The sequence below is a fragment of the Drosophila miranda genome (assembly GCF_003369915.1).
Source record: "Drosophila miranda strain MSH22 chromosome Y unlocalized genomic scaffold, D.miranda_PacBio2.1 Contig_Y1_pilon, whole genome shotgun sequence".
Classification (NCBI taxonomy): Eukaryota; Metazoa; Arthropoda; class Insecta; order Diptera; family Drosophilidae; genus Drosophila; species Drosophila miranda.
In genome coordinates this window covers 45,091,188-45,108,484 of record NW_022881603.1, presented here as the reverse complement: position 1 = coordinate 45,108,484, position 17,297 = coordinate 45,091,188, and the positions used below count along the sequence as shown (strand labels likewise).

General features: G+C 39.8%; 1 protein-coding gene across 1 annotated transcript in view; it reads left to right on the top strand.

The window, feature by feature from the left end:
• The window catches only part of LOC108159931 (laccase-5), a 72,568-nt gene extending 62,326 nt beyond the window's left edge, over positions 1–10,242 (top strand). The window contains exons 2-8 of the mRNA XM_017293578.2: positions 2,597–3,086; positions 3,919–4,679; positions 7,800–7,984; positions 8,526–8,721; positions 8,771–8,983; positions 9,041–9,271; positions 9,339–10,242. Of these exons, the coding sequence (XP_017149067.2) occupies positions 2,597–3,086; positions 3,919–4,679; positions 7,800–7,984; positions 8,526–8,721; positions 8,771–8,983; positions 9,041–9,271; positions 9,339–9,487 (2,225 nt within the window). The 3' untranslated portion in view covers positions 9,488–10,242. The remainder of the gene's footprint in view (positions 1–2,596; positions 3,087–3,918; positions 4,680–7,799; positions 7,985–8,525; positions 8,722–8,770; positions 8,984–9,040; positions 9,272–9,338) is intronic.
• The last annotated feature ends 7,055 nt before the right edge of the window (positions 10,243–17,297 follow it).

Genomic DNA, 17,297 nt, shown 5'->3' with positions numbered 1-17,297 from the left:
GGCGAAGTTTTGAAATATTTTTGTAGCAGTGACATATCACAGAAGTCTGGATCCAAAACAACGTTGCTCTAGCTCTTATAGTCTTTGAGCACTAGGTGCTGAAGGGGACGGACAGACCGACAGACGGACGGACGGACAGACAGACAGGGCTCAATCGACTCGGCTATTGATGCTGATCAAGAATATACATACTTTATGGGGTCGGAAACGATTCCTTCTAGACGTTACACACATCCACTTTTACCACAAATCTAATATACCCCAATACTCATTTTGAGTATCGGGTATAAAAATATGTTAAATTATCTCACACTTTGATATATGTACATATGTAAGTTATAACAATATGTTAATATTTTGAATTAAGTAATTTGAAATTTTTTAAGATATTTTAATTCTTATGCTTCGAAGATAAATTAACCGTTTAAGATATGGCTATACGTACACTTTCTAATATACTATATTATAAATGTACACTGTAGAAAATATATACATAACTAAAAATTAAATCCTTATGGAAGATTTTTGCCGGTTTTACTTACTACTACAATACACTTGAAAACGAGGGGGAACGTTGTGAGTTGCTGCGTACACCGCAACTCTACAGTTATACCCGATACTAAGTCAGTATGGCTCTCCTGCGGCAGACGACGCTAATATTAAACGACACGAAAAAGAGTGCGTGCGAGAGAGACAGAAAATCAGTCTGAGCGTGACGTCGGGCGCTGCGTAGCCACTGCAAATTGATTTGTTCCTATTGCCTATAAAAATGATCTGATCTGATCCAGATTCAGCAATCGGATAGATATGGTCATTATCTATGATTCTGCGTTTTTAGTTTTCTCGAATGTGCAATATTGTGGATGCAACAGATTTTCGTCCTTTGTGTGGGCGGAAAGGGGTGGGGCGAAATTTTGAGATACACGTTTTATAGTAAGATCTAACAGAAGTGCGGATACCAAATTTGGTTACTCTAGCCTTAATAGTCTCCGAGATTTTTGAATATCCGCAGATTTTCGTCCTTTGCGGGGGCGGAAGGGGGTGTGGCGAAATTTTGAAACAAACTCGTCTCGGTCCGATATATTAGGAGTGTGGATACCAAATTTGGTTGCTCTAGCTTTTATAGTCTCTGAGATCTAGGAGCTAATGTTTTACTCTAAGCAAAGCCGGCTATGCTACGTGTGTGTTAGAGAGAGACAGGGCGAGAAAAAATGAAATTGATGCTGGCTATAATAATAATACGATGCAATTCAGATTCCGCAGTCTTAAAGATATGGTCATTCTCTACAATTCTACGTTTTTGGTTTTCTCATATCTTTAAAATTGTGGATGCCACAGATTTTCGTCCTTTGTGGGGGCGGAAGTGGGCGGGGCGAAGTTTTGAAATATTTTTGTAGCAGTGACATATCACAGAAGTCTGGATCCAAAACATCGTTGCTCTAGCTCTTATAGTCTTTGAGCACTAGGCGCTGAAGGGGACGGACAGACGGACGGACGGACAGACGGACAGACGGACAGACAGACAGACAGACAGGGCCCAATCGACTCGGCTATTGATGCTGATCAAGAATATATATACTTTATGGGGTCGGAAACGATTCCTTCTGGACGTTACACACATCCACTTTTACCACAAATCTAATATACCCCAATACTCATTTTGAGTATCGGGTATAAAAAGGTTCATTAATTCGAATAATTTAATTATAATAAAAAAAGACTTTAAAAATATTTTAACAATACAACTAATACACACATATGATATGTACTATGTACGAGTATGTTCGGAGGGTGTAAGCAGGCAATTATCTCAAGAGACCTTGCACACTATGGGAAGAGGTAGTCAAAGGGTTAATTAATGATTTGAATATGACAACTGTAAAGTAAAGAAAAATGTATCATTAAGTTTGAAGTCACAATACAAGACACAAATATACTCATGAGTATATACAACTACAACACATTAAAAGCAACACCTTTTTATAACCGGTGCTCGAAAAGTTTAGTGATGTATATATTCTTTTTGTGGAGGAAAGCAATGAGAGCAACACACAGAAGGAAGCGTGAACATAACATATATTTTTTCTTGATCAGCATAAATTGCCGTTCGATATAGCCTTGTCGGTCTCAGAGACAATAACAGCTAGAGCTAGACTCACAAAATTTTGTGTGTAGGCTTCTGTGAAATCCCCTATATAATGTTTATTTTCAATGGGAGATGGAGAGAGAGCTATCGGCGCTTACATATAATTACGTATAAAATATATTGCAATCACATACATACTGTCTAAAAACCGGGTATAAAAGAATATCCGCGGCCCTTGCCGCAGCTCACAACGTCGCCGATCGTAATTTTGTTCTGCGAACAGAGCAAGTATAAGACATGCCACTGGGTACAAATCACCTCAGAGTTGCGTAATCTTTGAGCAGATTGAACTCCTAGATTTCACAAGCTTATGGCCTATTTTCACCTAATGGAACACGAATTTTATGATGTGCCCCACAACAAAGATCTGCTTATCCGTTTTACTAAGATATGCAGTTTTATGTATATAAATTTATTTCAATTTAATTTTTTTTTCGTTGTTTTTTTCAGACAGTCAATCGGACCTCACGCCCTCCGGCTCTTATTGGCAGCAGCACGTGGCCACACCCAGCAGCTCGACCCCCTTCGAATCGCCCTTCTATTCGGCAACACATGGCCTTGTACAGACCCACCCCTCTTTGAGTGCCGGGCATCCACGCCCTGTACCTCTGAATAGTAATAGTTTGGGGCCTGGAGTGCCTGTGGCAGGGGCTACCAGCGGTAGCCCATCCTTGACCGCTGGTAGTGGCTATCTGAACTCCCGCGAAAGCCTGCCAAGCTCCGCACGTTATCCAGTCAACAAGATCACCGGAACCGTAGTTGAGCCCAATACAAAGTCTCCATTCCGTCACTTAGATTTTTCTACAAGTGCGACTGCTGAACTGCGACGCAATCCTGCTCTTTCTGCGCCGGACGAATGTGCTCGTGCTTGTCGCGAAGGCGAACCGCCTAGAATATGCTACTATCACTTTACTTTGGAATACTACACCGTGCTGGGCGCGTAAGTACTGATCATAAAATAGTTAGTTCTTGATTTCTAATCATACCCACGATAAGGAATGATAGATTTTGGGATAGAAAATGTGTTCTACTCTTGCAGACTGGTCGGTTTATGGTAGCTTATGGTAACAGTTATATGATATGCATATTATCCGGTAATTATTAAATTTGGATTGGAAAGTCTGCCCTTTCTGCGCAGGTTCAGGTTGATACTAGTATCCCAAAAGTCTGGGTTACTCATACTCTTATACATAAGTAATATGAGATATAGGCGATGAACAAGAGGGAGGGAGGGTTGGATCGACAGCCGGAAATGTCTAAGTCGACTCAGGTGCTGATGCTCATAAAAAAATAAATATACGTATACTTTATGGGGTCGGAAACGGTTTCTTTTGGCTGTTATATACATATAAACGAATCTAAATCTAATACACGAATAAGTAACGGATATACAAATTTTCTTTATTATGAAGCTATTTGATGCCCTTGCAATAATGATTCTTCGGAATATCGTTCTTACAAGTTCTTACATACATCTATTAGTTTTATCGGTCTATGTCGAAGTGTATATGTAGAAAAAAAAAAAAAAATTTTAGAACAATATACCAATATAGCTGCCATACGAGAATCCCTATAGCGTATTTGTGCTGAAGCATCCATCTCGTCAAAACCATAATACCATCTGCAATTGAAAAGTGAACACTTATTAGTAGTTTCTATATTTAGTGGACAAAAAATAGATTGCTATAGGGTACTTTACAGTCAAAATATCAATTAGACCACTACATTTTCTTTAAGCTGTTTATTTTCTCGTTTCTTATTCTTTCATACAGCGCTTGCCAGTTATGCACGCCAAACGCAACGAACACTGTTTGGAGTCATTGCCAATGTGTCTTAGCTGATGGCGTTGAGCGTGGAATACTTACAGCGAATCGCATGATACCTGGACCCAGCATTCAGGTGTGCGAAAACGATAAGGTTGTCATTGACGTGGAGAACCATATGGAGGGAATGGAAGTCACCATCCATTGGCACGGTATATGGCAACGTGGTTCGCAGTACTATGATGGCGTCCCATTCGTCACTCAGTGCCCAATTCAGCAAGGTAATACTTTCCGTTACCAGTGGACAGGAAATGCTGGCACACACTTCTGGCACGCCCACACAGGCCTTCAGAAACTGGATGGACTTTACGGAAGCGTTGTCGTACGTCAGCCGCCCTCTAGAGACCCAAACTCGCATCTATATGATTTCGATTTGACCACTCACATTATGCTTATCAGCGACTGGTTGCATGAGGATGCGGCAGAACGCTATCCTGGACGTCTGGCCGTCAACACAGGTCAAGATCCTGAATCAATGCTGATTAATGGCAAGGGTCAGTTCCGCGACCCCAACACTGGTTTCATGACCAATACACCGCTGGAAATATTTACTATTACACCAGGTCGTCGTTACCGTTTCCGTATGATAAATGCGTTTGCCTCCGTCTGTCCGGCACAAGTGACGATCGAGGGTCATGGCATGACTGTGATTGCGACTGATGGTGAACCTGTTCATCCTGTTGACGTCAACACAATCATTTTTTTCTCAGGTACGTTAAGTTGTATATTAAAAAAAATTTTTCATATATGCTAGTTGACATATGTTAGGAAAAAAATCTCAAAGGATTCAATTTAATCGAAGATAGAATTCGTAGAATGCGATCGTCTATTCATTTTCAGACTGTCACATAAAATAAATAATCGAGCAGGAATGTTGTGAGTAGCTGCTAAGGCCGCGACTCTACATTTAAAACCGGTACTGAATCAGTATGGATCCGCTCCGCCAAAAGGCGCACACTGCAAGACGAAGAATTTGTGAGAAAGAAACAGAGAGAATTAGTAATCTGATCTAGATTCGGCAATCTGATAGATATGGTCTCTGATGACATTCTCCGTTTTTGGTTTTTTTGTATCATCAAAATTGTGGATGCAACAGATTTTCGTTATTTAAGGAGGCGGAAAGGGACGTGGAGATTTTCGAAACACATTTGTGACAGTGTGATATCGCAGAAGTCTGGATACAAAATTTGGTTGCTCTAACTTTTATAGTCTCTGAAAACAAGGCCTCAAACAAGACGGACGAACGGACAGACGGGTGGACAGACATGGTAGACAGACGGCTATATCGACTCGGCTATGGATCACCACTAATTTACTACTACGATACTCAAAAAGAGTTAAAGGATAAAAAGAATCGATCTTTTACCAGCAAAATAGCCAAATTTTACATTCTCAGCTCATGTACTCTATTGTATATGAATGAAAAATAATTCAAAATTATATTCCGCTGTGAACCGATCGGACTTTTTATACCCGATACTCAAAATGAGTATTGGGGTATATTAGATTTGTGGTAAAAGTGGATGTGTGTAACGTCCAGAAGGAATCGTTTCCGACCCCATAAAGTATATATATTCTTGATCAGCATCAATAGCCGAGGCGATTGAACCATGTCTGTCTGTCCGTCCGTCCGTCCGTCCGTCTGTCCGTCTGTCCGTCCCCTTCATCGCCTAGTGCTCAAAGACTATAAGAGCTAGAGCAACGATGTTTTGGATCCAGACTTCTGTGATATGTCACTGCTACAAAAATATTTCAAAACTTCGCCCCGCCCACTTCCGCCCCCACAAAGGACGAAAATCTGTGGCATCCACAATTTTAAAGATATGAGAAAACCAAAAACGTAGAATTGTAGAGAATGACCATATCTTTAAGACTGCGGAATCTGAATTGGATCGTATTATTATTATAGCCAGCATCAAGAAAACAATTTCATATTTTCTCGCCCTGTTTTTCTCTAACACACACGTAGCTAGAGCAACCAAATTTGGTATCCACACTCCTAATATATCGGACCGAGACGAGTTTGTTTCAAAATTTCGCCACACCCCCTTCCGCCCCCGCAAAGGACGAAAATCTGGGGATATTCAAAAATCTCAGAGTCTATTATTCATACAGTAACCAAATTTGGTATCCGCACTCCTGTTAGATCTTACTATAAAACGTGTATCTTAAAGTTTGGCCCCACCCCCTTCCGCCCCCACAAAGAACGAAAATCTGTTGCATCCACAATATTGCACATTCGAGAAAACTAAAAACGCAGAATCATAGATAATGACCATATCTATCAGATTGCTGAATCTGGATCAGATCAGATCATTTTTATAGCCAATAGGAACAAATCAATTTGCAGTGGCTACGCAGCGCCCGACGTCACGCTCAGACTGTTTTTCTGTCTCTCTCGCACGCACTCTTTGTCGTGTCGTTTAATATTAGCGGCGTCTGCCGGAGGAGAGCCATACTGACTTAGACTTACCAAATTTGGTTGCTCTAGCTTTTGTAGTCTCTGAGATCTAGACGCTAATGTTTTACTCTAAGCAAAGCCGCCTATGCTACGTGTGTGTTAGAGAGAGAAAGGGCGAGAAAAAATGAAATTGTTTTCTTTATGCTGGCTATAATAATAATACGATCCAATTCAGATTCCGCAGTCTTAAAGATATGGTTATTCTCTACAATTCTACGTTTTTGGTTTTCTCATATCTTTAAAATTGTGGATGTCACAGATTTTCGTCCTTTGTGGGGGCGGAAGTGGGCGGGGCGAAGTTTTGAAATATTTTTGTAGCAGTGACATATCACAGAAGTCTGGATCCAAAACATCGTTGCTCTAGCTCTTATAGTCTTTGAGCACTAGGCGATGAAGGGGACGGACAGACGGACGGACGGACAGACGGACAGACAGACAGACAGACAGGGCCCAATCGACTCGGCTATTGATGCTGATCAAGAATATATATACTTTATGGGGTCGGAAACGATTCCTTCTGCCTTCCTTCTACCACAAATCTAATATACCCCAATACTCATTTTGAGTATCGGGTATAAAAAAAAAAATTTTGCAAAATAATGTTTTTTTAAACAGTTTCTAAAAGCTGTGTTAAATAAGGTACTTTTTTCTTTGTCACTGGAATAGACGCACTAAAACTAATTAATTTTTTGAAGGAATAGTAGCTTATACTAAAATTTAATTTAGATATTGCAAATCTTCGATTTTTTAGAAAAAGAAAAAAAAATTCATTAAATATTTTTGACCGCTAATACATGCACAACAGTGAATAAAACAGACATTTGACAAATTCAGCTATAGATCTTACCTAAACACTTTGAAGCTTAAGCTTATAGTCTAGAAAATATTAAACTTTCAAATTTTTGGTGGTATATTTTTCCAAAAATGTTGGAAAAAATATTATTAAATGTTGTTAAGCCCCCAAATCTATCAGGAAAAGTTGGTTTGGTTCACAGCGGAAATGCAGTGTTGAGTAGTGTAATCAGTCAATGTCCTGGTGTCCTTGGGGTATTTAAATTAGTCAATATGTACCCGTTGAAGTTTTAACTATCTATCTGATTGGTCGTGTGTGTTTGTATATACATATATTTACCTATGTACATATATACATGCATGCATTAGATGTATGTACAAATTGTCTTTCACTTTTCTGACCGTTTCGAACAGCATTCCATTTTGCAGGTAAGCAGAAATACTAGCTAGCTCAGACATAATCAGCATCAACATAAAATCATCATCGAGTTCCTATAGTATAGAATATTTTACAATATATACTCAAAAACAACTGATAGCAACAATAACTTTTCTCTGCATTAACTTGTAATTTAAGGCGAGCGATACGATTTCGTTATCACTGCGGATCAGCCCGTAGGTGCATATTGGATACAATTACGTGGCCTTGGTGAGTGCGGCATCCGTCGCGCTCAACAGCTTGCCATTCTGCGATACGCCCGTGGTCCATATCAGCCTGCGTCGGCGCCCCCAACATACGATGTAGGAATACCTCAGGGCGTGGTAAGTACCCTAACATGTTTTAATTTTTTACTAAAGTTGGATATTTTGGTAATTTTTTGATCAATATTGGGGTTATGGGGTTGTATAGAATTGTGTATAGAATATCTTAGTATAAATATGTAGGTAGTTCCTTGTTGACTTTTAAATATATAGACGGGCACTGACTAAATAATCTGATACCATATACACAGTAATTATTATTATTATATTTAAAAAAAAATCAATTAAATACACTGGGTTACGAAAATTATTATGTAAATAAGTATTTTGCAACGTTTAAATCATATATGCATATATATTTCCATATCTTTGGCCAATACCAATGAGAGACAACTACTGTAGAAAGGAAATTAAAAATAGATCGCACTTAAAATAATAATGTAATATGTAATATCTTTCTATATTCTTTTTTTTCAAAATCTCAACCGTGTAAAATACCGACACTTTCAAATCGACTTAAACTGTTTCTTATTGCACCTGTAAATAAAAAAACAACACAAATAATTGTACAACTTTACGAACGACAAATACGACAAAAAAGGTCATGAATCCCCTGGATGCTCAATGCAACCGTCAACGGAACGACGCCATATGCGTAAGTCAACTGAAAAACGCCCTTGAAATAGATCGTGGCATTTTGGCAGAGAAGCCACACGTGAAGATTTTTCTACCGTTCCGATTCTTTGTATACCGTGCGGAGGATCTTTTCCAGCCAAACACATATAATAGATTTTTGGGTAAGAAATACAAGAGCTAAATTGAACGATCTAATTAAACAAATTACAGTGGCACCCACGGGAGATCATGTGATTTCGCTTATCGACGAAATCTCCTACCTATCAGCACCAGCGCCACTAACATCGCAGTATAATGATATTAACCCAGAACAATTCTGCAACGGCGATAATCGACCAGCCGACTGTGGTCCGAACTGCATGTGCACTCATAAGATCGATATACCGCTTAATGCTATTGTGGAAGTTGTTTTGGTGGACGAAGGTAAGTAGCCCTAATAAATGCCTTAAGATTTTGTTTATCACACTTTGTTTTTTGTAGTGCAACAACCAAACTTGTCGCATCCATTTCACTTGCACGGATACGGGTTCAGTGTTATTGGTATTGGCCGATCGCCCGATTCGTCAGTAAAGAAAATTAACTTAAAGCACGCGTTAGACTTAGACAGACGGGGACTTTTACACAGACAGTATAATTTGCCACCGACTAAGGATACGATTGCGGTGCCAAACAATGGCTATGTCGTGCTCCGTTTTAGGGCCGACAATCCCGGTAATTTTTTTGGTTATGGTAAACATTGCTATGCAAAAAAAAACTAATGAAGCGTTCTTTTCTTCAGGCTTTTGGCTTTTTCACTGTCATTTTCTATTCCACATCGTTATTGGTATGAATTTAATTTTGCAGGTCGGCACTAACGCTGATCTGCCACCCGTGCCTCCAGGTTTTCCTACATGTGGCGATCACACCCCACCCATACCCATGAATTAGGCAATGCCACATACATGCCAGCAACACCCAAAAAGACCAAGTTTAATGCTGCTGCTCATCTAACTGAAACACGACACTACAAAATTATACATGTAAACTTTAAACAAACACGACACCTACTGATTGTATAGTGTGTACAAACCTTCCAAACATATTTGTACGTGTATATGAATGCAGATACCCATCTGTATGTATGTATATATAAGCACATTATTTACATTCGGTAAAATTTTGACTATTCCTACTTATTCCCACACTGGTGCATCAATTCATATATGTACATATGTATAGGTACATAGGTACATATATAACGTTTTCTGTATACATTACCAGCTCCAGCGAAAAGATGCCTGTCCTTCTTGTATAAAATGCCTTTTAATGCATAGTGTGCATAATTCGCTCGCCATCTGCAAATGCACTAATTAATTTGCATACTTATGTACATAATTGTGTACATTTTTTGTATTCCCCTGAATGTTTGAAATGACTGCAAGCATCCGAATAATTTCATTACTTTCTGCAGATCAAACCGTGTTCACTATATTATAAACTAGTAGCTTTTTCAATGTTTAGCTAATGACCTTTTTAAAATATGTACATATATATATATATATAGGTATAGGTAAATACATGCACTTGTATGTTCGCGTGTATATACCTTTCCTGCTGGTGCCTAATCGTTCAACACCTAAATAGCATTTGATGCAAAGTGAAATAATATCGTTTTGTATTCAAAATATTTCGGATATGTAAGTTGTATTTATATACATATGTATGTATACATATCAATTAAACAATAATTCTATTAATTCTTAATGTATATACAATTTTTATATAAATAAAATATATACATATAATGCTTAAACTAAATGTACTTATAACACTTCGAGGAACACGTCTTATGCACCTTTGATCGGCTTGCAGATGGCATATACATACATACATATATGCACACTTACATTAGTATATACTGCATAGAAGCAATTAGGGCTCGCCCACGCTCCTAGCTGAAAGAGAAGAATGCTAAAATGTACTGAAGAGGCTTTCAAAATTTAGATCTGAGCTTTTGTAAGCCATAATGAGTTTGTTTGGGTGCGCAGGCTGTCAGCTGGTTTGAAAGGTAATCTGGTACCTACATATGTGTCCGTCTGTATCTATTAAACTATTATTTGCTGTTAACAACTATCCAAACGAATTGTTACACACATTTTTATATTATGACTACGAAAATCATTAGTCGGACTGGCTGGATCGGACATCTGTGTCTAAGTAAACCAGTTGTTCTATATCATATGGTTGCCATAGGAAGAAAATATTGAAATCCGCTCTCAGCTTGCTGATAAGAAGAAACATGTTTGATCGATAAGTCAGCAATGTGCCCACTTGCACCGGTGCTGTACGTTTGTTTTTTCGGAGCTTTCAAATTTTCAGCTCGGCTTTCAGCTAGAGTTTGCGCGAGCCCTAAGGTTTATTTTTAATGTACGGCTTAAGCACTTTGAACTTGTCTGAATATATAGTCGAATTTGGTAATAATTAAAATATTTGGTTAGGTTAGGAGATGGATGAGAGATGGATGCCCGGTTATTGGGAAACCTGACACACTTGGGATGGGTCGGCCGGTGGATTTGTTTCGCTGGCGCGTGAAGTTTATTCTTATCCATCCGGATATTCTTATAAAGTTTGCGACTCTTCTTGAACGTATTGTAGATATTTCTGCATTTTCATTAATGAGAAATGTGCCTAACAGTCGTAGCCGTCTTTCACTGAGAGCATGGCAGGAGTAGAAAAGCAACTCATCTCTGCAGCTTCGGCATAAATTATTGTAGGGTGCACCCCAAAATTTTAGACAATGTCCTGTGATTAAGCGCATAACTGCGCGACACTTATTGCTGCAGAGCTTTGCACAGTTCAGTGCTGCGCTTCTTTATAATATTTGTTTGTACATGCTCGCCGAGCATGACGCTCTTTGGCACCTGTAGAATAGCAGTCTACTAATCGCTTAAAATGCTCCCTTATAACAAATAAATGTAGGAAACGAAGGAAAGAGAGAGACACGAAGCGGTCGTGTTTTCGTCGTGTCGTCGGGATAGAGCAGTAATCGGCTCTGAGAGAGCCGATAGCAAGAGAGAGAGATGAGTCAGTTGTCAGTTCAGCCACGCATCAGACGTACACGCATATAATTATTCACAAACATACTTGTAAAACTTGGAGCTGTTATAATTTTAAGTCCAACATACTTATCAAATAAATGTTACTCGTTGCCATCAAGCAACTTAAACTACTACAAATTGGGGGCTCGTCCGAAAATAAGCCCAAGACAACAACATTTGCAAGTGAGATTTGTGCGTGTATTTGGAAATTTTGGCGAACACGAGGCTAGAGCTACAAGGAGACAAGCGGCACAGAGACGACAATCTGAGCGCGTTCGTTCCAAAGAGAGCAGAAGCGACAAAACTACGGCAGACGGCAGCAAACACAGCAAGAATCGAAACCTTCGTTGTTGTTGTTGTGCATTGCGTCTGAGAGGCTAGAGCTACAAGGAGACAAGCGGCACAGAGACGACAATCTGAGCGCGTTCGTTCCAAAGAGAGCAGAAGCGACAAAACTACGGCAGACGGCAGCAAACACAGCAAGAATCAAAACCTTCGTTGTTGTTGTTGTGCATTGCGTCTGAGAGGCTAGAGCTACAAGGAGACAAGCGGCACAGAGACGACAATCTGAGCGCGTTCGTTCCAAAGAGAGCAGAAGCGACAAAACGACGGCAGACGGCAGCAAACACAGCAAGAATCAAAACCTTCGTTGTTGTTGTTGTGCATTGCGTCTGAGAGGCTAGAGCTACAAGGAGACAAGCGGCACAGAGACGACAATCTGAGCGCGTTCGTTCCAAAGAGAGCAGAAGCGACAAAACGACGGCAGACGGCAGCAAACACAGCAAGAATCAAAACCTTCGTTGTTGTTGTTGTGCATTGCGTCTGAGAGGCTAGAGCTACAAGGAGACAAGCGGCACAGAGACGACAATCTGAGTGCGTTCGTTCCAAAGGAAGCAGAAGCGACAAAACGACGGCAGCAAACAGCAAGAATCAAAGAACATTGATTGTTGTTGTGTTGCACTGCGTCGGACGGAGACTACAACTACAAGAAAAGACAAGCAGCAGTTCATTTTGTAACAGCAGAAGCAGCGACGATTCGGGAAGCGACAACGAGTTATCGGCGAACGGCGAGAGCAAGGCAAGGCAACAAAGAGAGGACGGCAACAGCGACATCGACAGGCAAGCGAGATCTGGATGTGGTGGTGTGTGTGCGTCAAATTTGGAGTCTGGAAAGTTCTGCGCAGAAGCGAGAGTTAACAAGGGTAAACCCATAGTAAGGTGAGCGTTAACAGAGAAGCGATCGTTAACAGTGACGACTTTAAAGGCGTTTTCGAAATCGATGTTAACTGGAAAATTGTTAACAGGCCAGCAGTAATAAGGTTGTTTAAGTTGATTTAATTACATTTTCTTAGATATAAGCTAATATCAATTATTTTGTATTTAAATCGTCACGATGCAAGTTGAAGAGATAATGACACTGAGAGTCGCAGATTTGCGAGAGAAGTTAAGAGAGCTTGCGTTGCAGACGACGGGACGAAAGCGCGATTTGCAAGATAGACTATTAACACATCACGGCTTTCCAGTTGAGGATGAAGAAGAGTCAGAGAATGAGTCCGTAGTAACAGCAGTGGATGATACCGTAGCAGTTCAACCAGGTACGCGACAGGCAGAGTATAAATCTTGGTTTACGCTAAAAGACGTGGAAGGTAGTGTGTCACAATTTTCTGGTTCTAATAACCCCGACATCAATCAATGGATAGAGGAATTAGAAGAATGCGCAGCTACTGTTCAATGGAGTCAATTACAATTATTCATTTATGCCAAGCAGTTGTTAGTTGGTGCAGCAAAATCTTTCGTTCGTAGTTTGCGTGATATTCGTAACTGGAATTCGTTGAAGGCAACTCTGTTGGATGAGTTTAGTGTTAAACTGTCGTCCGTAGAAGTACATAGAATGTTGCAAAAGCGCCAGCAGAAAAAAGGAGAGTCGTTGCATGAGTTTTTGTATGCGTTAATGGAGATAGCCAAGCCAATTAAACTAGATGATGAGAGTTTAATCGAATATTTTGTGGATGGTATACCAGACGCTAGGGCAAGTAAGGCAATGCTGTACCAAGCTAGAAACTTAAAGGAGCTTAAATTTCAGATCGATGTTTACCAGAAAGCTAGAGGCGGATCCAAGCCGATGAGTAAGAATTGGCCGCTGAGTAATAAAAGTGAGAGTTCGGTGAAAGGGTCGATGGCAGAGAATTTTAGGAAATGTTTTAAGTGTGGAGACAAATCGCATTTGAGGAAAGATTGTCCCAAAAATGATTTTTGTTGTTTCAAATGTGGCCAACCAGGACACCGTGCTGCAAGCTGTAATGTCAAGGTCGAAACCAGACAAGAAAAGAGATCGAATACGAACATTATTCGAGATAAGGAAGTCGTCAATAAGCCGTCAGGTATTTTCACTCCATCAGGTTTGGAATTAAAGGATATTAAGTACGCGAATTTGGTATTCCAAGGTTTGATTGATACTGGAGCAGATTTGTGTTTAATTCGCAGGAGGGTATTTTTGAAATTTGGAAATCTTGAACTGATCGGCCAGGAGAAATGTTTAACAGGTATTGGAGATAGTCAAGTTGTAACTTTTGGTAGCTTTTCGATACCAGTGAAAATCGATGAGATTGGAATGGAGGTAGAATTTCATGTCATTCCAGACGAGGATATTGGTTTTGAAGCCATTTTAGGAAGGACTATTCTGGATCCCGTGGACATGCAAGTTTCTAAGACAGGAACAAGATTTGTTCGTAGAGTTTGTGGCGAGGATAAAGATAAGAAACTTGATCAGGTAGCATCGTCCTCATGCGTGGAATTGTTTAATGAATATAAAGGCATTTGCATGTCAAGTATTGACGAAGTTGAGAAGGAGTTTTCAATTGATGTTGGTCATCTCAGTGAAGCACATGCTAGAGATGTTAGGGGTATGGTAGGAAAGTACCAACCTCAGAGAAATGTAGAAGCGCCGATAAAAATGAAAATTGTATTAGTGGATGAGATACCAGTTTTCCAGCATCCGAGACGATTACCGTTGTGTGAACAGGAAATCGTGGACAAGCAAGTGGAAGAGTGGCTGGCTCAGAAGATTATAAAGCCAAGTACATCGGAGTATGCATCACCAGTAGTGTTGGTACCGAAAAAGAACGGTAGCAAGAGACTATGCTGTGATTACCGAAAGCTGAATGAGAAAATAGTTCGCGATAACTTTCCAATGTCACATATGGATACAGTGTTGGAGAAACTGCAGGGTGCAAGGTATTTCACCACGTTGGATTTAACGAATGGTTTTTTCCATGTGCCTGTAGAAGTCGAGTCTCAAAAATATACGTCTTTTGTGACTCAGAATGGTCAGTTCGAATTTTTATATGTACCATTTGGAATTTCAAATTCTCCAGCGGTGTTTACCAGATTTATAATGGCTGTGTTGAGAGATTTGGTAAAGAATAATGAAGCAGCAGTCTATATGGATGACGTTATTATTTGTAGTCAAGATAAAGAAGAGAGTTTGTTAAAGTTGAGAAAAGTACTGAAGATAGCGGAAATGAATGGGCTACGTATAAATTGGAGAAAGTGTCAGCTGATACGACCAAAGGTTAATTTTCTGGGGTATATAATAGAAAAGAATACGATAAGACCAAGTGATGAGAAGACGAGGGCAGTCGAAAAGTTCCCAGTGCCAGTTGATAAAAAAGTAGTGCAGCGTTTCATAGGATTGACTTCTTATTTCCGAAAGTTTATTGAGGGTTATGCTGTTATTGCAAAACCATTGACAGATCTGCTGCGGAAGGATGTTAAATTTGAATTTAAGGAGATACATCAGGTTGCGTTTGAACAACTAAAGGTAGCATTGAAGTTGGAGAAGTTGGAGACAGAAATCCATACTGATGCATCAAAATGGGGGTATGGAGCCGTGTTACTGCAAAAGAGTTTGGAAGACAGCCAATTCCATCCAGTTCAATATATGAGCCGTAGGACTAAGCCATGTGAAGAGAAATATCCTGCTTATGACCTTGAGGTTCTGGCAATTATCGAAGCTTTAGCTAAATGGCGTGTATACGTTTTGGGTATAAAGTTCAAAATTGTCACAGATTGTAATGCATTTACAATGACGATCAAAAAGAAAGACGTTCCTTTGAGAGTAGCACGTTGGGCCATGTACCTACAAGATTTTAATTATGTTATAGAACATCGCTCAGGAACGAAGATGAGGCACGTTGACGCGTTGAGTCGTGTATCTTGTTTTATGGTGACCGAAAGTATAGCTCATCGTTTGAAAGAAGCTCAGCTAACCGACGATTGGGTTAAGGCTGTTAAAAGTATTGTGGAGGACAAGGAATATGAGGATTATTATATTCAGAATCAGATTTTGTTTAAGGATCCGGATAAGGAGCTCATCGTAGTACCAGCTCAGTTGGAAAATGAGATTATATCAATAGCACATAAGCAAGGACATTTTTCAGTTAAAAAGACACAAGATATCATTGAAAAGTCGTATTATATTCCGAAGTTAAAAGACAAAGTATGGCGCGTAATAAATAGTTGTGTCGAGTGTATCATTGTCAATGAAAAGACAGGAAAACGTGAGGGTTATTTGCAACCAATAGACAAGGGTGATAGGCCGTTACAAACGTATCACATTGATCACGTTGGACCAATGGAAATGACTAAAAAACAGTACAATTATATACTGGTTGTCGTTGATGGATTTTCTAAGTTTGTTTGGTTATATTCTACACGTAGTACAGGTGTTGAAGAGGTCGTTAAGTGTTTGGAAATTCAGGGGACTAGTTTTGGTAATCCGAACAGAATAGTGACGGATAGGGGTGCAGCGTTTATGTCCAATTTGTTTCGTGAATATTGTGAGAGAGAGAAAATACAGCATTTAATGATTGCCACAGGCGTTCCACGTGGGAATGGTCAAGTCGAAAGGATGCACAAGATAGTGGTGCCTATGTTGTCGAAATTGTGTCAGGGTAATTCCGGTAGTTGGTATAAGCATCTAGGAAAAGTACAGCAAATGATCAACAGTGTTGAGCCGCGAAGTACCAAGGTAACACCTTTCAAGATATTGACTGGGCTAGACATGCGTATAGGAATGGATCCAAAAATAAAAGAAATATTGGATCACTTATCGAAGAGTTGAACAAGGACCGCGAAAAAATTAGAAAGGAAGTAGTTGAAAACATTGCACGGTTACAGCATGAAAACAAGAAGAGTTTTGACTTAAAAAGGAAACTAGATAGACAGTATGAGGTTAATGAGCTAGTAGCTATCAAGCGTACTCAGTATGGTACTGGATTAAGGCTAAAAGGAAAGTATCTAGGGCCGTATAAGGTGGTTAGGGTAAAGAATCATGGAAGGTACGAAGTCGAGAAGATTGGGGATACTGAGGGTCCCTATAAGACCTCTACAGTTTCAGAATATATGAAACCTTGGCTAGACCCATCCGAGGCGAATGGTCCGTCAGGACAGCCGAATGTAGGAAACGAAGGAAAGAGAGAGACACGAAGCGGTCGTGTTTTCGTCGTGTCGTCGGGATAGAGCAGTAATCGGCTCTGAGAGAGCCGATAGCAAGAGAGAGAGATGAGTCAGTTGTCAGTTCAGCCACGCATCAGACGTACACGCATATAATTATTCATAAACATACTTGTAAAACTTGGAGCTGTTATAATTTTAAGTCC